Below are 17,832 nucleotides of genomic sequence, written 5' to 3'. Positions count from 1 at the left end.
TTCAAAATAAAATTTCATGGATAAAGGATTTAAAGCATATGACACGTGTAACAATCCTAACTAAGTTTGATAAAGCGTGGGTGACACTATGCGTAATCCACACTTTTCCCTCCAAAATTTGTGAGAATTTCTTTTAGGGCACAAACACACTATAAGCCCCACACGCTCTCTCCCAACCTCAACTTTAGACGTCCTTGTCTCGTCTCGAAAATGTTTTCTCAATTTTTTTAAAAAATATATAGACATTTTAAAAAAATTATTATGAAAATTAAGAAAATTTAAACCGTTTATGAGTTTTGTTTTCGGTTTAGGACTAAAATGTCGAAGAGGTCGGAATAGAAATGTGGAGATGTGGAGATTTGAAGGGATGGTCTGACATTCCAAGTGGCACAGCTCAAATAACAAATAACATTTCGCTGTTCTTCTCTACAAGCACTTTATACAACACTTCTCTTTTCTCTTTTCTTTCTATGTGACACAAAAATGGCGACAAATTTCACATTTGTAGTCTTCACATTACCCCTTTGGCTCAAATGCTGCAATTCCCACTTCGATTTCTTCTTCTAGATCCATAATTTCAACACCCATTTCCCAATTCACCTACAAGATCCCATTTCCAATGGGTGTTTTGGGTGATTCCTTGTGCTTCTGTAAAGGGGTCGGCAAGTCCGAGCGAACCAAGGCTGCCATTTTTTCCGGCAAAGCTCCTGCAATGGCGCGAATCTCCGCCGCTTCTTCTTCTTCTTCTTCTTCTTCTTCTTCTAATGGGGCCTCCTCCGGCACTGCTTTTTTGATCCACCGGAGCCTTCTTTTGACCACCCATGTTAATCTTCCCTCCGTTTCTGCTGCTGAGAGTTGCGAGATCCGCCTCCAAAACGGCGGCGCCGCCACTCTCGTTCCTCACAGGTGACTTTTTTTCTTTTTTTTCTTTTGGGGTTCTTTTGTTTGTTTGTTTGTTTATTTTGGGATTGTTTTGGAGTATTCTGCTTGCTCTTTTGTGCCTTTGCGTTTAGTTCTTGTTTTGTTTGGTGGAAATAGTTGGGATATGGAAATTGATGGCTGAAGTAACTGTGTGCAAATTTATAGTTTGATTTTAACTCACTACTGGTCTAGCTCCATGGCACCGAAAATGTATCTGGGCTCCGAGTGATTCACCGAGCAAGTTGGTTTTTAATGTTCGGTGGCGTTCGGCGTAGGGGAGAACATCCGAGCTGACTTTTTCTATTGATTCTTTTATTCCGTTCCATTCTAATCTTTTACCGAAACTCTTAGTTGTCCTTACCATCCCTTGATCTATTGATTTGGCTTGTGAGCAAACTGATTGCTGATACCATCAAATCTATGAGTGTTCTCCTTTCCTTTTTCTCTTCTGTTTGTAGGTTATATATTTCAATTTTTCAATTGTTGCATAGCCTTGTTTGGAGAAGAGTTATGTTTCTGCACTTGCTTTTTTCTTATGATATTCGATTCGATCCGAGTTTGGAGGTAAAACTATCCTTAGATGTGAGCAATGTATTACCTGATTACTATATGTGAGATCCCACGTCGGTTGGAGAGGAGAATGAAGCATTTCTTATAAGGGTGTGGAAATCCCTAACAGACGCATTTTAAAACTGTGAGGCTGAGGATGATACGTAACGGGCCAAAATAGATGATATCTGCTAGCAGTGGGCTTGGACTGTTACAAATGGTATCAGAGTCACATACCGGGCTATGTGCTAGTGAGGAGGCTGGACACGAGGCGATGTGCCAGCAAGGACACTGGATCGCGAAGGGGGGTGAATTGTGAGAGCCCATAACGGTTGGAGAGGAGAACGAAACACCCTTTGTAAGGGTGTGGAAACTTCTCCCTAGCAGACACGTTTTAAAAGTCTTGAGGGGAAGTCCGAAAGGGAAAACCCAAACAGGACAACATCTGCTAGTGGTGGGCTTGAGCCGTTACAAAACCTCTCCCTAATAGATGCGTTTTAAAACTGTGAGGTTAACGGAAATACATAACGAGCCAAAGTAGACAATATCTACTAGCAATCGGCTTGAGCCGTTACAAAATGGTATTAGAACCAAGCACTGGGGGGTGTGCCAACGAGAACGTTGAGTCTCCAAGGGGGGTGGATTGTGAGATCCCACATCAGTTGGAGAGGGAAACGAAGCATTCCTTACAAGGGTGTGGAAATCTCTTCCTAGTATACGCATTTTAAAACCGTGAGGCTGATGACGATACATAACGGGCCGAAGCGGACAATATCTGCTAACAAGGAGTAGAACCTCTGTATCCTTTTGAGACTGTTTGCAATGTGAATCATTTCATCCAACACTATACTTTGATTGCAGGTTCTTCATTACAAGTTCCATTTTGGATCTTACAATAGTGGGCTTAGATGCAGTGGAAGGAGACTCCCACTCTCAGCAGCAGCTTCAGCACTTAAAGATATGTTCTAAACCAAATCTTGATCTTGGCAATGCTGTTTACCTCTTGGGATTTTCTGACAAAGATGAACTTATCATTAGTGAGGGCAAGGTGGCTATAGCTACTGATAACCTTATAAAATTATCGACCGATGGGGTAACGTGTAGTCCCGGGTCTGCTGGGTTTGATGCACAAGGTAACCTTGCATTCATGGTATGTGATCCTATGAAACTAGCCACGTCTCCGAATACCAAATCATCATCGACTTCTTCGTCGTCTTCGTCGTCTTGTAAGAAGGATCTTCCTATGCAATTTGGGATTCCTCTGCCTATCATTTGTGGTTGGTTAAACCAACATTGGGAAGGTAGTCTTGAGGAACTTAACAAACCAAAGCCACAACTCATAAGATTGATGTCTTCAGGACAAAAGAGTGAGCATTCTTCTTCCTTTACATTGAGGCAAGTTTTTAAGCCGATGGAAGCGAATGATGAGGAAACCAGAGAAGAACTGCCCGGACCGAGCTATTCCACTACGACAAACACGATCAAGGAAGAGGCTCCGATGAATAACCTACACCTAAACCATGTGCAAGGAATTCCTGCACCTGAAATATATGAATCGCCAAAGTTGATAGCAGTTCCTCTTCGAAAAAAGGAAAGCGCGCCAATGCAGCTACGGGATATCAACTTTCCTCCGAGAGTATCCATGGCTGTGATTACGGGTCATCCTACCAGACAAAACCCACTTGGCTCTAATGAAAATTCCACAAAGGATGTTTCTCAACACAACCAATGGAGACAATACCAAAGCATGGAGAGACAACTTGTCGATCCAATCGAAAACAGAGAAGAGGTTGCCTCAACCAATTCTGTAAACGGGGCCTTAAGTGAAGTTCAGTCTTGTTCATCTCCCGAGGAAGTTTCAGCGATGCATAACGGCTATAGCAGCGAGGGAGAGACAACAATGTACTCTGCAGAAACTGCAGAGAGTCGAAACTATACGAGTCCTAGAGAAGGTAAGTTTCAGCAGGTTGGAAGGAGTCAGAGTTGTGTAAACTACAACAGATGGGGATCAGTCCAAAGAAATCCCATGGCACGTCAAACAATCCTAGAGAATCAAAGAAGTTTCAGAAATGGAAGGAAGATGTATTCTCAAGGGGCTGGATCTTACCGGAGCAATGACTACTACAGCCCGACGGTCTCCTCGATCATGAAGAAGCGAAACAGCTCGGAACAAGTTAGCAAACCAAGGCAAAGCACTGCTGCTGCTCATTCTTCCCCAAGATGGATGTTCTGATGAATTATCATCATTCCACTCAAAAAGGGGAGACTGGGAAACAATGAAGGTTTGTTAGTGTATTTGGTTCCCATTTCTTCACTTGTGCAGAGACCAATTCGAGGTGAATAAGAACATTTTCCTTCTACATTTCTTCATTATATTGTAAGATTGAGAGGAAAAAAGGTAAAGAATAGAAGAACCAGATGATAAACTGTCTGGAATTTGTTATTCCCTTTTTGTAAACAGGAAGTCAATGCAATCCATTTGGCTTCCTTGCAAAAAAAGTGAATTAATTGGAGATTTTGAGTGCGTTTCTGTCAACAATGAAAGTAGTTGAAAATAACAAAATGTTCTAACTTCATATTTGGAGCTACCTCACAAGGATCCCCATGCTGGTTCCGCCAAACTCATCTCAGGAAGAGGCAGATTGAGCCTGAATGCAGAGCGGCTTCGCTCAAACCAATCATTGTATTTCTTGATGAACTTGTCGAGTAGATCCCCAGCCATGTATGAGAAGCTTCCGGCCCAGGCTGCTATAACGATGTAAGTCGCTACTGTTTTGGCGTATGCATCCCAATTTTTTGGTCTCTGAATGGAAGCCTTCCCAATAGCAAGCAATATGATGCATAAAAAAGAAGCTCCTACCGCTGCTGCAAGCTTGAAATCCTTGTTATTGCTCTTGGTGAATGTTAAAACGTAAACCAGAGTGGGGACTAAGCCAAAGAGTATGAATGAGATGATGGCAAGCGTGCAATGTAGAACGTAATTCTCTCGGTTTCCCAGTACTACTTCGTATCGGTCTACTGGTCCATGAGATGTCCTTCTGAACTGCTCGGTCTTGAGTCCTCTCAACTGAAAATTGTATATGTTTAATGAGAGATAGCTTATGATTCAACAAACAAAAATGTAAGGGAATTTTGAACAAAGTAATAAAGATGCGACAAGACCAAAAAGTAGGTAATCAATACAACTCGAATGTGCCTCGTGTACCATCACACAAGCCAAATCATAAACAGTCTTTCTCAACATACTACCGTGACACGATATAAATGCGCTAAGAGTCTTAAGATGAAACCGTTTAGTAAGAAAGTTCAACAAGTCTCCCGCACACTATCTCCTCTACCATCTACTTCTTTTAGTAATCGTTCTAAATTAAATAAACATTCATCTCTGCGGTTTATCAGACAGTCAGTTACTTACATTATGTCCAAGGATAAAAAGCCCTCTAATCAGATTTGCCAATGCCAAAACTATAATGTTGCCTGCAAAAAGAACGTGAAAATAGATTAATATTTTGACACAACTTAGTTTAGGTGAGAAAAAACCAGGATATATCATGTTTCAAAGACAGATGCTGTTCCATATTATGGTGTAACTTGAGATGTCCGTACTCTAGCATCTCTTGAAGATCCAAAGATGTTTAAAAAATGCTATTCTATATATATGGTACAACTCAAGTTCATGTTTCTTATACAAATGAAGTTTAGATGCTATAAGCAGGATGGAAAAAAGTAGTAAAATATAACCTATTGCAGTATTGGCACTCGCTGCAGATGTCATAATGCCGAGGCTTGTAATTGATTCAGATAAACCACCATACACTATACTTTTCACAATTTCCCACCTGTTAAACCTACTTGGTTCAGCTTCTACTCCTCTATCCACCACACGTCCTGTTTCAACTAATAAATCTCTATTAATATTAACTCGAGTAAATCTCTGTTAATTTCAACAAATATAAATTATTAAAACTTTGCCTCTACCTTGTTTGATATTCACTCTAACTTTGCCTCTACCTTGTTTGATATTCACTCCAACTTTGCCTCTACCTTGTTTGATATTCACTCCTTCATCGGCAATTGTTCTGTTACGTGAAGAATGAGTTGGCGTTGAATTAGATACAGCATGATCACCTTCAACTTTATCAGTTACTGCACAATGAACTGACTGATCGGGAACGCTGGAAGTGTCTCTACCAACTCGACTTCCTTGATGATCTCTTGTTTCCTGCAACACTTGAAATGTCTCCCTTTCTCTGATCCCTGTGCTTGCAGCGTTATTTCCTGCGCGCATATTTAGTAGGAAAAGACCATGAGAGTGCTTTGACTTGATGTCATAATCTTGTTAGATGAACACGACTCTCCACTATGGTATGATATTGCCTCATACCAATGGAGAGAGTTTTCTTTGATTATAACCCATGATCATTCCCTAAATTAGCCGATGAGGGACTTTCATCATCCAACACCTCCCCTCGAACAAAGTATGCCTCCCCTTAATCAAGACTCGACTCTTTTTCTTTTGGAGTCTTTTGTTCGACATTTGAGGATTTATCAATCTATTGGCATGACTAAGTTTAGGGCATAGCTCTGATACCATGTTAGATGAACACGACTTTCCACAATGGTATGATATTGTCCACTTTGAGCATAAGCTCTCATGACTTTGCTTTGGGCTTCCCTAAAAGGCCTCGTACCAATACCAATGGAGAAAGTATTCTTTGATTATAAACCCATGATCATTCCCTAAATTAGCCGATGTGAGACTTTCATCATCCAACTTATTGCTATGACTATGATATTCCTCCCACCATATATATCCTCATAAAGCTATGCTTCAACATTATATAGACAGCAGAAGTAATTTCCTCACATGCAAAGAATCAATTTCAAATAGCCACGCATGTTCTATCTTTTTTGGGAAAGGGATCAGAAGCGTAGCTGTGAAAATAAATTATGAAAGATCTTTCTTCTTCTGCTTTGATTTCTCAGAAGGAAACTAAGAATGGAGAGAAATTAGATGGATGAATGAAGAGGATCATGAGATTTATTCTCCATGCTTGATGATGAGGACTTGGTCTGGAAACTATTAAACATTGTTTACTAGCAATATTCTTAGAACAAGTATCATTGGAAATATCAATCTTTCTAATGTGCATCTTAGTTCATGTCGATTACGATAATCTTCAAAAGTTTAAACAAAAAAGACATCGAACACCAAAAGCATGTACAAAATCAAATACCTTGTCCGGATAAAACTTCTTCCTCACGGTCAGGAGTAGCCAATTTAGGAAAGAGCCATGCACCTGCCCATTGAAAAAATAGCTTAACTCAGTAATCCTGGTAAGATCCATTTGACAACATACACAAACATATATGATAAACTACCCTTTACCCATGACTGTTTCCAAAGGCTAAGACAATATTCAAAAGGTCCCTTCCCTCTATTTATGAATAAATTGCAAACAGAGATGAAACAATTACATGATTCCAAGTCAACTCCCGCATAACCTTCACAGTGATGATTAATCTTAACATAAAAGCTAAAGTGTATCTCTAAAGTTTCCTAAGGTTTTTTATTTTAAGCCTCAATCAGCATGTGCCACCGGCATCCTCTAAGGGAGACGCTTTTCTTTCGACATCAGTAAGTGGCAAAACCATTAATGGCAACCGTTTTTGCATAGAGAAACCGCCCAAACCCACCGCTAGCAGATATTGTCCTCTTTGGGCTTTCCCTTTCGAGCTTTTCTTCAAGATTTTTTAAAACACGTCTGTTAGGAAGAGGTTTCCACACCCTTATAAAGAATGTTTTGTTCCGATCTCACAATTCACCCCCTTCGAGACTCAGCGTCCTTGTTTGCACACCGCCTGATGTCCACTCTCTTTCGCGGTTTAGCATCCTTGCTGGCACACCGCTCAGTGTCCACCTCCTTTGAGGCTCAACATCCTCGCTAGCACACCTCTCGGGGTCTAGCTCTAATACCATTTGTAACGACTCAAACCCACCGTTAGCAGATATTGTTCTCTTTGGACTTTTCCTTCTGGGTTTCCTCTCAAGGTTTTTAAAACGCGTTTATTAGGAAGATGTTTCCACACTCATATAAAGAATATTTTGTTCTCCTCTCTGGGATCTCACATATTTTAAAGGAGTCAACTGCTGCAGTACAGTTTGAACCATACAACATATATCAGATAAGAATGAGAAACCCACCTATAGGGGCGAGGAAACTGAGGCAAGAGGTGCATCTGAATCTATCAACCGGAGAAGGAATTGGTTTAGAAACAGTCTTATTTACCCATTCTCTTTCACGTATAATCACCTTCGTGACACAAGCGTGACAGTTAGGACAGTAGAAATTATGCGAGCTGGGTTTCTCATATATCATTCCAAGATATAAATCCGCCACTTGAGTTCCATTCTCTGACCTCAACTCCACTCTTTTACATGAAGCCTGCTCCTCAATTTCCCCCTTGGATGGTTGATTAGAAACAGCTGAAGGGATCTGATCATGCTGGAACTTGATCCCAGTGCCATTTAGCGAGCCTGTTTTCCTTGTGGGGCTTACTTCAAAAAAAGTATGACGATCACCATCGACTTTCAACCGAGAAGATCCAATAGAGCATCCAGTACCTGAAGTTACAATAAGAAATCATACAACAGGAAGGAAACATCGAATTTCCAAATGAATACCCAAATTTGGTACCAAAAATATAATAAGAATCACATAACTTCAGCAGAGCTTTTCATTCAAGTTCTTCCCACAGATCAATGGCAAGAAAAACAAATTTCCCATCATTCAACAGTAGCATAATTGACAGAATTAAAAGGCTCCTGCAATTTGTTTGGGTAGAAAAAATTGACTGAGGGTTCTGTTCTTGATTGGTTACAGAATCCAATTCCTATCCTAGGGAAAAAATCCATACAGTAAAAATTCAAATCCTAAACGTTCAAGAGCTCTGGTTAGTCTAAAGAACCCAATTACGCTTGCTGCAAGTTACTAGCAGAAAGAACAAATTGCAGGAGGATTTTGACATAGGACGGGACCCAGTTCTAAATTGTCGGTATCTCTGAGTTCTGAATATGTTGCTAAAACATACAAGAAAATTAAAGAACATTAATGATTGATTATTATTCACGATGACGACGTGTTACTTATTTTGTTCTGCAGAAAAGTTTTCGTAAAGTTAATACTGTAATTAAGAGAATTAATTATTAATTAAGCAACCTAACAAATCAGAACAAAACAAAACGAACTGTGGCGATCACTTTCCCTTCGTCGAACACGTAGTCTTCGTCTTCTTCGCCAAGATTTACGGAATGAGAATCGATTAATTAAAAGAAAGGAAATCGAGTAGATCCACGAATTTAGAAAGTCTTTGAAGGAATAAATTTAACTGTGTTTTCGCCTAATGAAGCTTCATTTTGGCCGCCTGTCGTAATAACAGTAGCGCAACAATGGCGATCGGTTTCACGCCTCTAAGCCTCAAATTCCAGTTTCAAATGGCGACTAAAGTACATTACAAGAACGGGAGAAGAACAACGAAATCCAAACAGCGATGAATAATTTGCCGAAACTTACATTGTTCTTGTTGTTGTTCATCTCGAACGACGAATTTACGTCCCTCGAAATTCTCGGAGAACGTTTCGTCGCTGTCAGTGGATGAGAAGCTAGACTGAGCGCGTTGACGAAATTTCTTCCTCCGTAGCAAAACACTCGGTTCTTCGTCATCCTCCCCCGTCGTCTCTGTTTCCACCTCCGGCAGATGCTTATCTCTGTTCATCATCGGAGACGAACTCCGGTAGCTGGAACAGAATCAACGGAGGAAGTTCGTTTCAGAGTCCAATGCATATACTGAATCTTTTTGTTTCTTGTTTTCTTTGAGTTTTAGGCGTCCGTAACTAACTATATCAACATTTGGCATAATTATAGTTTAATTAACTCATTATAATTAATCTCTAGTTTAATTATCCAAACAAGCTCGAAAGAAAAAATCGAAATAAGACAATATCTGTTTGCGGTAGGCTTGAGCTATTACAAATGCTATCAGAGCTAGACGCCGGGCGGTGCGCCAGGACGCTGGGCCCGAGAGGGGATGAATTGTAAGATTCCATATCAATTGGAGAGAGGAACGAGTGTCAGCGAAGACGTTAAGCCCCGAAGGAGGTGATTGAGGAGAAGACTGAGCGGGCTTGTGCGGTTACATTATATATATTGATTAAAAATGATTAATGAAATATTTAAAAAATGATGTTTGAGACAAGACTATGAAATGACGTCCCTACCCGATAGTTATATGCAGTAAGCCGTTGTTGTTGCCTTTTGCTTACATTCTCATATGACACCAATTTCAATTTCTCAAATCTTGCTTTCAAAACTCTCATTCGAAATCTCTCTTCCCGTTTTCTAAAACTTTCTTCTTGAACTGGGGCCAGAGGCTCGAGCATACGTTGCTTGGCCGTAAGCGACGTAAGAACGAATAGACTTAACTCACTTGCTACTGGGAAGTGAGTGCCGCATAATCACAAGCTGCTGCTATCAAAGTGCGATTGTAACAAGTGGTTCATGTTTGTCCAAGGCGTGTTGCCTATGGTTGCATGCCTGTGACATCCTCCCCACTCAATTGGTTGACGTCCCTATCAACCGACTCGAACAACCAAGACTGGGACATCTATCATGTGACCATAAGCAACATGCTATGGACAAGCATGACCGTGACATCCTCCCTGTCAATCGACTGGGACATTTGTCATGCGGCCATAGGCAATATGCTTTGGACAAACATGACAGTGACATCGGCTTGTGCGATTACATTATATATATTAATTAAAAATGATTAATGAAATAAGAAACGATGTTTGAGACGAAGACTACGAAATGACGTTTTATGACAGGTGGCAAATATGATTGTATGTGATTGTACTTCTTCACCTAGTAGGGAAGGCTCGATTATTTACTCTCTCTTTTTTTTTAATTACATTTTTAAAATTTTAAAATTTATTTTTTTAAAAAAATCATATTTATTAATACTTTTTCTAAATAAAAAATTTGCATTCCACGTATGAAATTATCTTCCCACTATATTCAACTCTAATTTTTGTCAATTTATAAAAACTTTATCCATAATATATTTCGAGAATCTTATTCATGAAATAAAATAATATTTAATAATTTAAATTTTATATTTGACTTAAATAATTAAGGTACGAAAATGATTAGATATTTTTAAACATTATTTCACGAGTGGACGAACTGAATTAATATTTATATTTATTATTATTATTATTATTATTATTTTGTATCATATTCAAAATATCTCTTTCCCATGCATCGGTCATGTAAGTTACTCGTCCAGTCATTTTCAAAAGTTTATTATAAATAGATAAATGTGAAAAATAAAAAGTCATACATAAAATTCAACATGTACGACGTAACCTTATCCAAACAAGTTGGTAACCGTAACATGGTTGTAGTAGTTAAGAAATCTTTGTCCACAAAGGTTGTTTAAAGAGTATTTAAATGTCAATGATTAATAGACTATGCTAGCTGGCCAGTTGTTTTTACACTATAGTTTATTAGAAAAATGGAAGTATTTTAATGCTAGTTGGTGAGGCTAAGTGATGTTCTTATGTTCTTGGACACACTTGAAGGAGGAAGAAAGGAAGAGCTTGGAGTTAGAGCACGACAGGTATGAGTTTACTTTTTCTTGGTTCGAAAATAGCTCTCGGAAAGTACCAATTCCAATAACTTTGAAATTTTTATCTGTGTCTGTTTTCGGGGGTTTCGTGCGTGATTGACACTTTTTTCTCCTCTTATTCTTCATTGGACGGTTTGGATGGACCTTGTCGTTCTTTCCTAATTCAAATTGGAAAGGTTTGTCTCATATCGAGATGTCGATTCATTTTTCGCCCCCCAATGAAATGGTGTGAGATTTCACGTCGGTTGGAGAGGGAAACGAAACATTTCTTATAAGGGTGTGGAAACCTCTCTCTAGTAGACGCGTTTTAAAATTGTGAGGCTGATGGGGATACGTAACGAGTCAAAGTGGACAATATCTGCTAGCGGTGGGCTTGGGCTGTTACAAATGGTATCAGAGCTAGACATTGGGTGGTGTGCTAGCGAGGACTCTGAGCTTCCAAGAGGGGTGGATTGTGAGATCCCACATCGGTTGGAGAGGGAAACGAAACATTTCTTATAAGGATATGGAAACCTCTTTCTAGTAGACGCGTTTTAAAACCGTGAGACTGACGACAATATGTAACGGCCAAAGTGGACAATATCTGCTAGCGGTGGGCTTGGGCTGTTACAAATGGTATCAGAGCTAGACATTGGGTGGTCTGCTAGTGAGGACGCTGGGCCTCCAAGAAGGGTGGATTGAGAGATCCCATATCGGTTGGAGAGGGAAACAAAACATTCCTTATAAGGGTATGGAAACCTCTCCCTAGTAGACGCGTTTTAAAACCGTGAGACTGACGACAATATGCAACGGCCAAAGTTGACAATATCTGCTAACGGTGGGCTTGAACTGTTACAAACGGTATTAGAGCCAGACACTGAGTGATGTGCTAACGAGGACGCTGGCCCCCAAGGGGGGTGGATTGTGAGATCCCACATCGGTTGGAGAGGGAAACGAAACATTCCTTATAAGGGTGTGAAAACCTCTCCTTAGTAGACGCGTTTTAAAACCGAGGTTGACGACGATACGTAATAGGTCAAGGTGAACAATATCTGCTAGCAGTAAGCTTGGACGTTTACAAAAAGAGAATTAGTAACCCCTATTTCGTTTGACACTTAATCTTTCTCAATCAATGAAGAAATTTGTTTTTACTTGTTTTCTCACGTTAGAAAAGTGAATAAAGTCCCACATCGACTAGATAATAGAACACGAGGCCTAAACAGAAAAGTCACATACTTGAAAACACCTATTGTTGCAGGAGACACAAAGGGTGCAATGGATCCATTGACGTTCTTCCAATGGTTATGCTGCGGGTGGACTTGCGTGAGAGACTGTTGTACGTTTTCAATGGGTTCATCATCGTTCATGCTTGAATAAACGTGACCAAGTCACTCATAATTTTTATAAGATCGTTCTAATCACTTGAGACGTTCCATAATTCAGGTGCATGTTGTGGATGTCTAGATCCAAACCCAGGTGACGCTGGTGATCGTAATGGTACGTATTGAAGGATTTTATGTTTATGGAGAGATCGAGCCATTGATCTTTAAAATATTAATTAGTTTAAATTATAATTATGATTAACGAATAATAATAATAATAATGAGAAAAATGCATTTCAGGTTCACAAAATATATCGATAAATAATATATGCAACAATTGCTGGAGACATTGCAATATGTGCTTCTACGGTAATAATTCCTTATAATAATATATTATTATTATTATTATTATTATTTTCATATATTCTTTAATTATAATAAATATTTTTCAAATTTTTATTATTCAGGAGCATGTAGGTGCTGTAATTGCTGTGGAGGTACATAATTCAATTTTTAATTTATTTAATTCCTTAATTAAAATATTTAATTGCATAGTTAATATTTTTTACCAATTTTTTTTTAAAGGTAGGGTATGGTTGAGTTGTATTGTAACTCTATTTTTGAGTTGACTTTATGAAAAAAGTCAACCCAATCAAAATTTTTTATTTTTTAAAAATTCAACCCAATCCAGACTGAAAAATATCTAACTCAACTCAACTTTTATGATTTAGGTTGAGTAGTCCGAGTTAGTCGAGTTATCGAGTTATATGAATACTCATAATATGTACTTACTATATCTCTTTATTTTATGTGTACTAGATCAAAGAACCGATCAATCTCATTCTAGAGTTGAGCAAAACAACGACAAATCTCTTCAAGTTAATAACAATGGAGCTGAACCGAATGAAATCATCCCAATTCAAGGTATGATCGGACTTTATTATTTGATGGGTAGACTCGATCATTCTAACAGTAAATCCGAGCATAACTCAATGAATAAGATATCAATGATCATTTAGATCGTTCGTAGCAAGATATGAACATATTTTGATGCAGGGAATGGTATAAATCCGGAGATAATTGGGGATAACAACGAACTTGAATTGAATGTAGTTCATATGCATTCTTCAAAATCTGACTTAGATCTTCCTTCCCTTGACCTCAAAAGTGGCAATCAAAATGGTGTGTATGAATTTTCTCTAGTGATGAAATATTTTGAAAAAATTGAATACTTTGTAATATATAATATGTTTTTTTTATGCAGATCTAAATTTCAATCCAAAAATATTAGGTTCGGGAAATAAAATTAAAGTCAATGTTGCTAGAATGTATCCGTGGAAATCTTTCCCAGAATCACGCTCACTAAGTATGTTTCGATAAGATTTGAATGTGATTGTCAAATCGTGCTTTGATATAATGTTTTGTTTATGGGTGAATCTAGCTAGTTGGTCAAGTCCGAGAATTTCAGAGATTAGGAATGTGAAAATACGAAAGAAGAGGTTGGCCAACCCATAACGGACTCATGGGCCATGAATGACAACACCATGGGTCAGCTACGACCTTATTTAGTTGACCCACACGTGGATGGCAAAAGACCCAGTTGGACTATGAAATAGACCCATATTAACTTGAGGAAGAGATATATATAGGGAGATGCATGATGTTAGCTCTTCGTTACCCCTAGGTTTCGTGGCCTAAGTGAACTATCTCATAGCACATATGTGTTTCATGGTGTGAACGAGCATTGCAAAATAAGGGTTTTGGGTGTTTTCTCTTGGAATGGATTTTTTAGGACAGTATCGAACGACACAAGTGTGCCAATATTACGTCCTTGCCCTCTAGTGGGAGGTTAGTATATGGGGTCGTTTCCCAATATGTTATCCATAAATGACTCGATATGGACACGGGAGGGTTCATACCTTATTAGTACACAGATGGATGGATGTTTGGGACATTTTGATAACAAAATTGACTCATGAATCAGTTCTGATAACGAAGACAAACAACATCTTCAGACTTGGGATGACATTACATTGATGTTGTCAATTACGGATGTTAGTTATTCATAGCTGATGTTTTCGTCCTTAAAGCAACACTAAACTAAACGATGTATCTTTCAAGTTCATGAATTACCGAACAAGATCGTTATGATACCCTTTTTGAACATGTTTTATGATAATCTATACTTTGTTGTAGGAAATTATGGAGCAAATTGTTAGAAGATGGCAAGAACAAAACCGGAAAACAACCCAAGAGACAATTACCTGTATTACCTGTATTACCTATATTACCTGTATTACCTGTATTACCTGTATTACCTGTATTACCTGTCCAAACATTTGCAAGAAAATAAAGAAACCAAGCATTGTTCATATGAATCCCCACGTGGGTTTTGCAAAGTTCATATTAGGGAGCAACAAAGTGGGAGCCATTGGGTCTGTCTTAAACCACCCAAGTGGCTCAAGAAGCTTACCAAGCACCTTGCCAGCTACATAAGACAGGCCAAAGACCCCTAACCCTAGAACAATGTAACATACTAGGGTTTTGACATACTTATGCAACGGCTTCCGAACGTAAGCTTTCGCGACGGCGAGTAGCACAATACATAGAAGCGAGGTGACAGCCACAGCAGCGAGTTTGAGATTGCTGCCGTCAGTGTGGCGGAAGGAGAAGCCGTAAATTAGAGGAGGCAGAAACCCGATGAGTAAGAATGATAGAATGACGGCGGTGTAGTGAAGAAGATAATTCTGTCTGTCGCCTAAGGCTTCCTCGTACGGATCGACTTGTGGTCGTTTTCTTCGGTATGGGTATTTCTTGGGTTGATTCGACTTTAGCGTAGAGAACTGTAAAATTACATTCCCCATAGCACCGTTAAACACTTTCTAAACAACCTAGCTTTCGAGGAAATTCACGATAATCTAATCCAAATCTTGGTCAAAGATGTTTAAAAAATCAGTTGACCCAAATAATCAGATCAACTCGAACCAACTCAATCCAAAAAATTTTTATAGTTGGGTTAGGCTTGTTCGTTCTTTAATAAGAATTGTTTGAATTGAAAATTTTTATAACTCGAACAATTGGGTTAGATCTAAAAAATATCTTAACCCGACCTAAATCAACCCACGAGCACCCCTTAAACTGTGTTTAAATCCGAGAGTATAAATCGAAGTAAAACGTGTTTGACTTACATTTTTTGTGAGGACAATAAGACCGATAATCATGTTTGCCAATGTCAAAGCCCCGATAATCTCTGCAAATCATACATACCAAATTTAATATTACACGGCCATTCCTCTACAAAATTACGATAATAAAATAATCAAATGATCCAAAACTCGTCCATTATCATTTTACCTATCGGAATATTGGCACTTGCTGCGGAGGTTACGATGCCTAGGCTCGTGATTGCTTCGGTTAATCCTCCGTACACAATGCTCTTCACTATCTCGAAACAACGCCTAGGCTCGGGGCGGTTTGATACAAAGGTAATATACACATTGCCGCTGCATTGAGCGGAAATGCTACAGATTTCTGCATGTGACCGAGGCTGCAGCTTCGGTATCAGGTTTGGTGAACAACTCGATTCTCCAGCAGCCGAGATCAACGACCGCGACGGAGGGTTGCGGAGAATAATCACTTTAGTTATGCTTGATTTGCAGTTGGCGCAGTAGAAGTCGTGAGAATTGGGTAACTCGTACAGCCTTTGATTTTCAACATTGGTGTCGGTGTCGGTGTCGGAGTCGGAATAAACTTCATCGCTATCAGAAGACGAAGTTCGGCTCAGCTTCATCGCACGTGACTTACTTTCTCCGGCAGCCAGCGTCGATTGATTCTCCGTTTCCGCCGCCACCGGCCGATCTATAACGGCTTCCATTATGAGAAAGCTGCGGTGTGGTACGGTGGCCGGAGAAAGGGTGGAGCTTAAGGTTCAGTGTATCCGAGAATGTTGGAAGAGGAGCCATTTTATTGGCGTTCAGAGTGTGAAACAGACCAACGTGGGTTTTTAAAAATTTGAAGCTTCACATGTTGTCGTTTTTTCTTTTCTTATTTTTTTATAAACGTGAAAAAAAATATATATATGTTTCTAACTAATTTGTAATTATATTAATTTCAATCTCAATAATTATCAATTAATTTATGTGAGATCCAAATCAGTTAGACAGAGAAACGAAACATTACTTATAAATGTTTGAAAATCTCTCCCTAACAAACGCGTTTCAAAACCGTGAGGCTGACTGCGATGCGTAATATGTGACAATATTACAGCTTATATCGAGACTCTTTCTCCAAACGATTTTATAGGTAAAAGCGGTGAGACCTAAATATTTTAATGAATTCAAATATTTTAAAATTTTTAATTTTACGACCTATATATTCGACTAAAATATTATAAACTTGAATCGTTCCTTGATGGATTGATCCAAATAATTGGCCCATAAGTTAATGGACTCGACCTCTAAAAGGGTGATTTATATCTAATTTAACAGGTTGGGTCGGATCGGTTAAACTTTAACGTTGAGAGATAGCCCATATTGAATCAAGCTGATTAAGTCTTTGTCTTTAGGCCAAGCCCAAAATGATTTGAGGCTGCTGATTACTAAGGACATGACTCTGATACCATGTTAAGAATCACGAACTTCCACAATAATATGATATTGTTCACTTTGAGTATAACCTCAGATGACTTTACTTTTGGTTTCCCAAAATGCCTCGTACCAATGAAATATATTTCTTACTTATAAACCCGTGATCAACTCCTTAGTTAACCGAGGTGGGACTCTTCTCCCAACCATTCTCGATACAGTTCCTTGATGGACTGATCCGAATAATCGGCCCATAAGTAAACGGGCTCGACTTCAAAAGACTTATATGTAATTTAATAGATAGCTATGTCGTGTCAGATCGGTCAAACTTTAACTCAAAGAGATAGGCCATATTGAATCAAGCTAGTCCAACTTTGTCTTTATGCCAAGTCCAAAATGACTCGGGACTACGAACCTCTCATTAACACGATAAGTTCAAAAACTAAAATGATTTTTAAAAAATGGAAAATAACATTTTATTTATGGTGGAGAAATTAATATTAATTAATGAATTAAAATATAAATAGAGTTTTAAAATTAACATAAATATAAAAATATATAGAAAAATTAAAGTAGGTAGGTAATAAATTTAGTTTTCAATAAAAAAATAATAATAATTATTATGAAAATTGGCTGGCAGTCTTAAATTTTATGAGAAAATTTGGTCCTTTTTTCGGTTTGAAATTAATTTCTACATGTGACGCCATTATTATATTACCTTATAAATAATTTAATAATTATATACTGTCAATATATAATACAAAATTTAATAATATTTTTATTAAATA

The 17,832-nt window shown here is 38.5% G+C and overlaps 4 protein-coding genes across 5 annotated transcripts; 2 read left to right on the top strand and 2 right to left on the bottom strand.

Annotated features, from left to right (window-relative positions):
• Nucleotides 1-330: 330 nt before the first annotated feature.
• LOC111778294 (uncharacterized) lies at nt 331-4,046 on the top strand. Its single transcript, XM_023658021.2, has 2 exons — nt 331-906; nt 2,332-4,046. Exons 1-2 carry the CDS (start codon nt 620-622, stop codon nt 3,701-3,703), a joined length of 1,659 nt encoding a protein of 552 aa, XP_023513789.2. The 5' UTR covers nt 331-619; the 3' UTR covers nt 3,704-4,046.
• LOC111778291 (uncharacterized) lies at nt 3,877-9,353 on the bottom strand. 2 transcript variants are annotated; one of them, XM_023658015.2, is made up of 8 exons: nt 9,045-9,353; nt 7,676-8,095; nt 6,708-6,770; nt 5,449-5,748; nt 5,212-5,358; nt 4,886-4,947; nt 4,060-4,537; nt 3,877-3,957 (listed from the first exon to the last, which is right to left on the bottom strand). In XM_023658015.2, exons 1-7 carry the CDS (start codon nt 9,247-9,249, stop codon nt 4,061-4,063), a joined length of 1,674 nt encoding a protein of 557 aa, XP_023513783.2. In that variant the 5' UTR covers nt 9,250-9,353; the 3' UTR covers nt 3,877-3,957; nt 4,060. The 2 variants fall into 2 exon arrangements, with proteins under 2 accessions (XP_023513783.2, XP_023513784.2); XM_023658016.2 differs by having other exon boundaries at nt 3,877-3,953.
• A 1,727-nt stretch (nt 9,354-11,080) lies between these two features.
• LOC147787674 (uncharacterized) lies at nt 11,081-14,818 on the top strand. The gene is made up of 9 exons (XM_087118885.1): nt 11,081-11,151; nt 12,398-12,475; nt 12,583-12,636; nt 12,762-12,830; nt 12,929-12,958; nt 13,281-13,385; nt 13,518-13,643; nt 13,726-13,827; nt 14,658-14,818. Exons 2-9 carry the CDS (start codon nt 12,415-12,417, stop codon nt 14,678-14,680), a joined length of 570 nt encoding a protein of 189 aa, XP_086975011.1. The 5' UTR covers nt 11,081-11,151; nt 12,398-12,414; the 3' UTR covers nt 14,681-14,818.
• Nucleotides 14,745-16,354, bottom strand: LOC111778840 (membrane protein of ER body-like protein). The gene is made up of 3 exons (XM_087119238.1): nt 15,816-16,354; nt 15,650-15,711; nt 14,745-15,343 (listed from the first exon to the last, which is right to left on the bottom strand). Exons 1-3 carry the CDS (start codon nt 16,333-16,335, stop codon nt 14,831-14,833), a joined length of 1,095 nt encoding a protein of 364 aa, XP_086975364.1. The 5' UTR covers nt 16,336-16,354; the 3' UTR covers nt 14,745-14,830.
• Nucleotides 16,355-17,832: the final 1,478 nt, after the last annotated feature.

Source organism: Cucurbita pepo, chromosome 17, assembly GCF_057944985.1.
Source record: "Cucurbita pepo subsp. pepo isolate OVF chromosome 17, ASM5794498v1, whole genome shotgun sequence".
NCBI lineage: Eukaryota > Viridiplantae > Streptophyta > Magnoliopsida > Cucurbitales > Cucurbitaceae > Cucurbita > Cucurbita pepo.
Note: the sequence above shows the minus strand (reverse complement) of the source record. Positions and strands in the feature narration are given on the sequence as shown.

Excerpts from the sequence above, each read along its gene's own strand:
- LOC111778840 (XM_087119238.1), bottom strand. The coding sequence starts at position 16,335 with ATGGAAGCCGTTATAGATCGGCCGGTGGCGGCGGAAACGGAGAATCAA. Across the intron at positions 15,712-15,815 it reads AAGTGCCAATATTCCGATAG|AGATTATCGGGGCTTTGACA; the intron begins GTAAAATGATAA and ends TATGATTTGCAG. Across the intron at positions 15,344-15,649 it reads TTATTGTCCTCACAAAAAAT|AAAGTGTTTAACGGTGCTAT; the intron begins GTAAGTCAAACA and ends TAGGTTGTTTAG.
- LOC147787674 (XM_087118885.1), top strand. The coding sequence starts at position 12,415 with ATGGATCCATTGACGTTCTTCCAATGGTTATGCTGCGGGTGGACTTGC. Across the intron at positions 12,959-13,280 it reads GTGCTGTAATTGCTGTGGAG|ATCAAAGAACCGATCAATCT; the intron begins GTACATAATTCA and ends TATGTGTACTAG. Across the intron at positions 13,644-13,725 it reads CAAAAGTGGCAATCAAAATG|ATCTAAATTTCAATCCAAAA; the intron begins GTGTGTATGAAT and ends TTTTTTATGCAG.
- LOC111778291 (XM_023658015.2), bottom strand. The coding sequence starts at position 9,249 with ATGATGAACAGAGATAAGCATCTGCCGGAGGTGGAAACAGAGACGACG. Across the intron at positions 8,096-9,044 it reads TGAACAACAACAAGAACAAT|GTACTGGATGCTCTATTGGA; the intron begins GTAAGTTTCGGC and ends TTGTAACTTCAG. Across the intron at positions 4,538-4,885 it reads TTTTTATCCTTGGACATAAT|TTGAGAGGACTCAAGACCGA; the intron begins GTAAGTAACTGA and ends TACAATTTTCAG.
- LOC111778294 (XM_023658021.2), top strand. The coding sequence starts at position 620 with ATGGGTGTTTTGGGTGATTCCTTGTGCTTCTGTAAAGGGGTCGGCAAG. Across the intron at positions 907-2,331 it reads GCCACTCTCGTTCCTCACAG|GTTCTTCATTACAAGTTCCA; the intron begins GTGACTTTTTTT and ends CTTTGATTGCAG.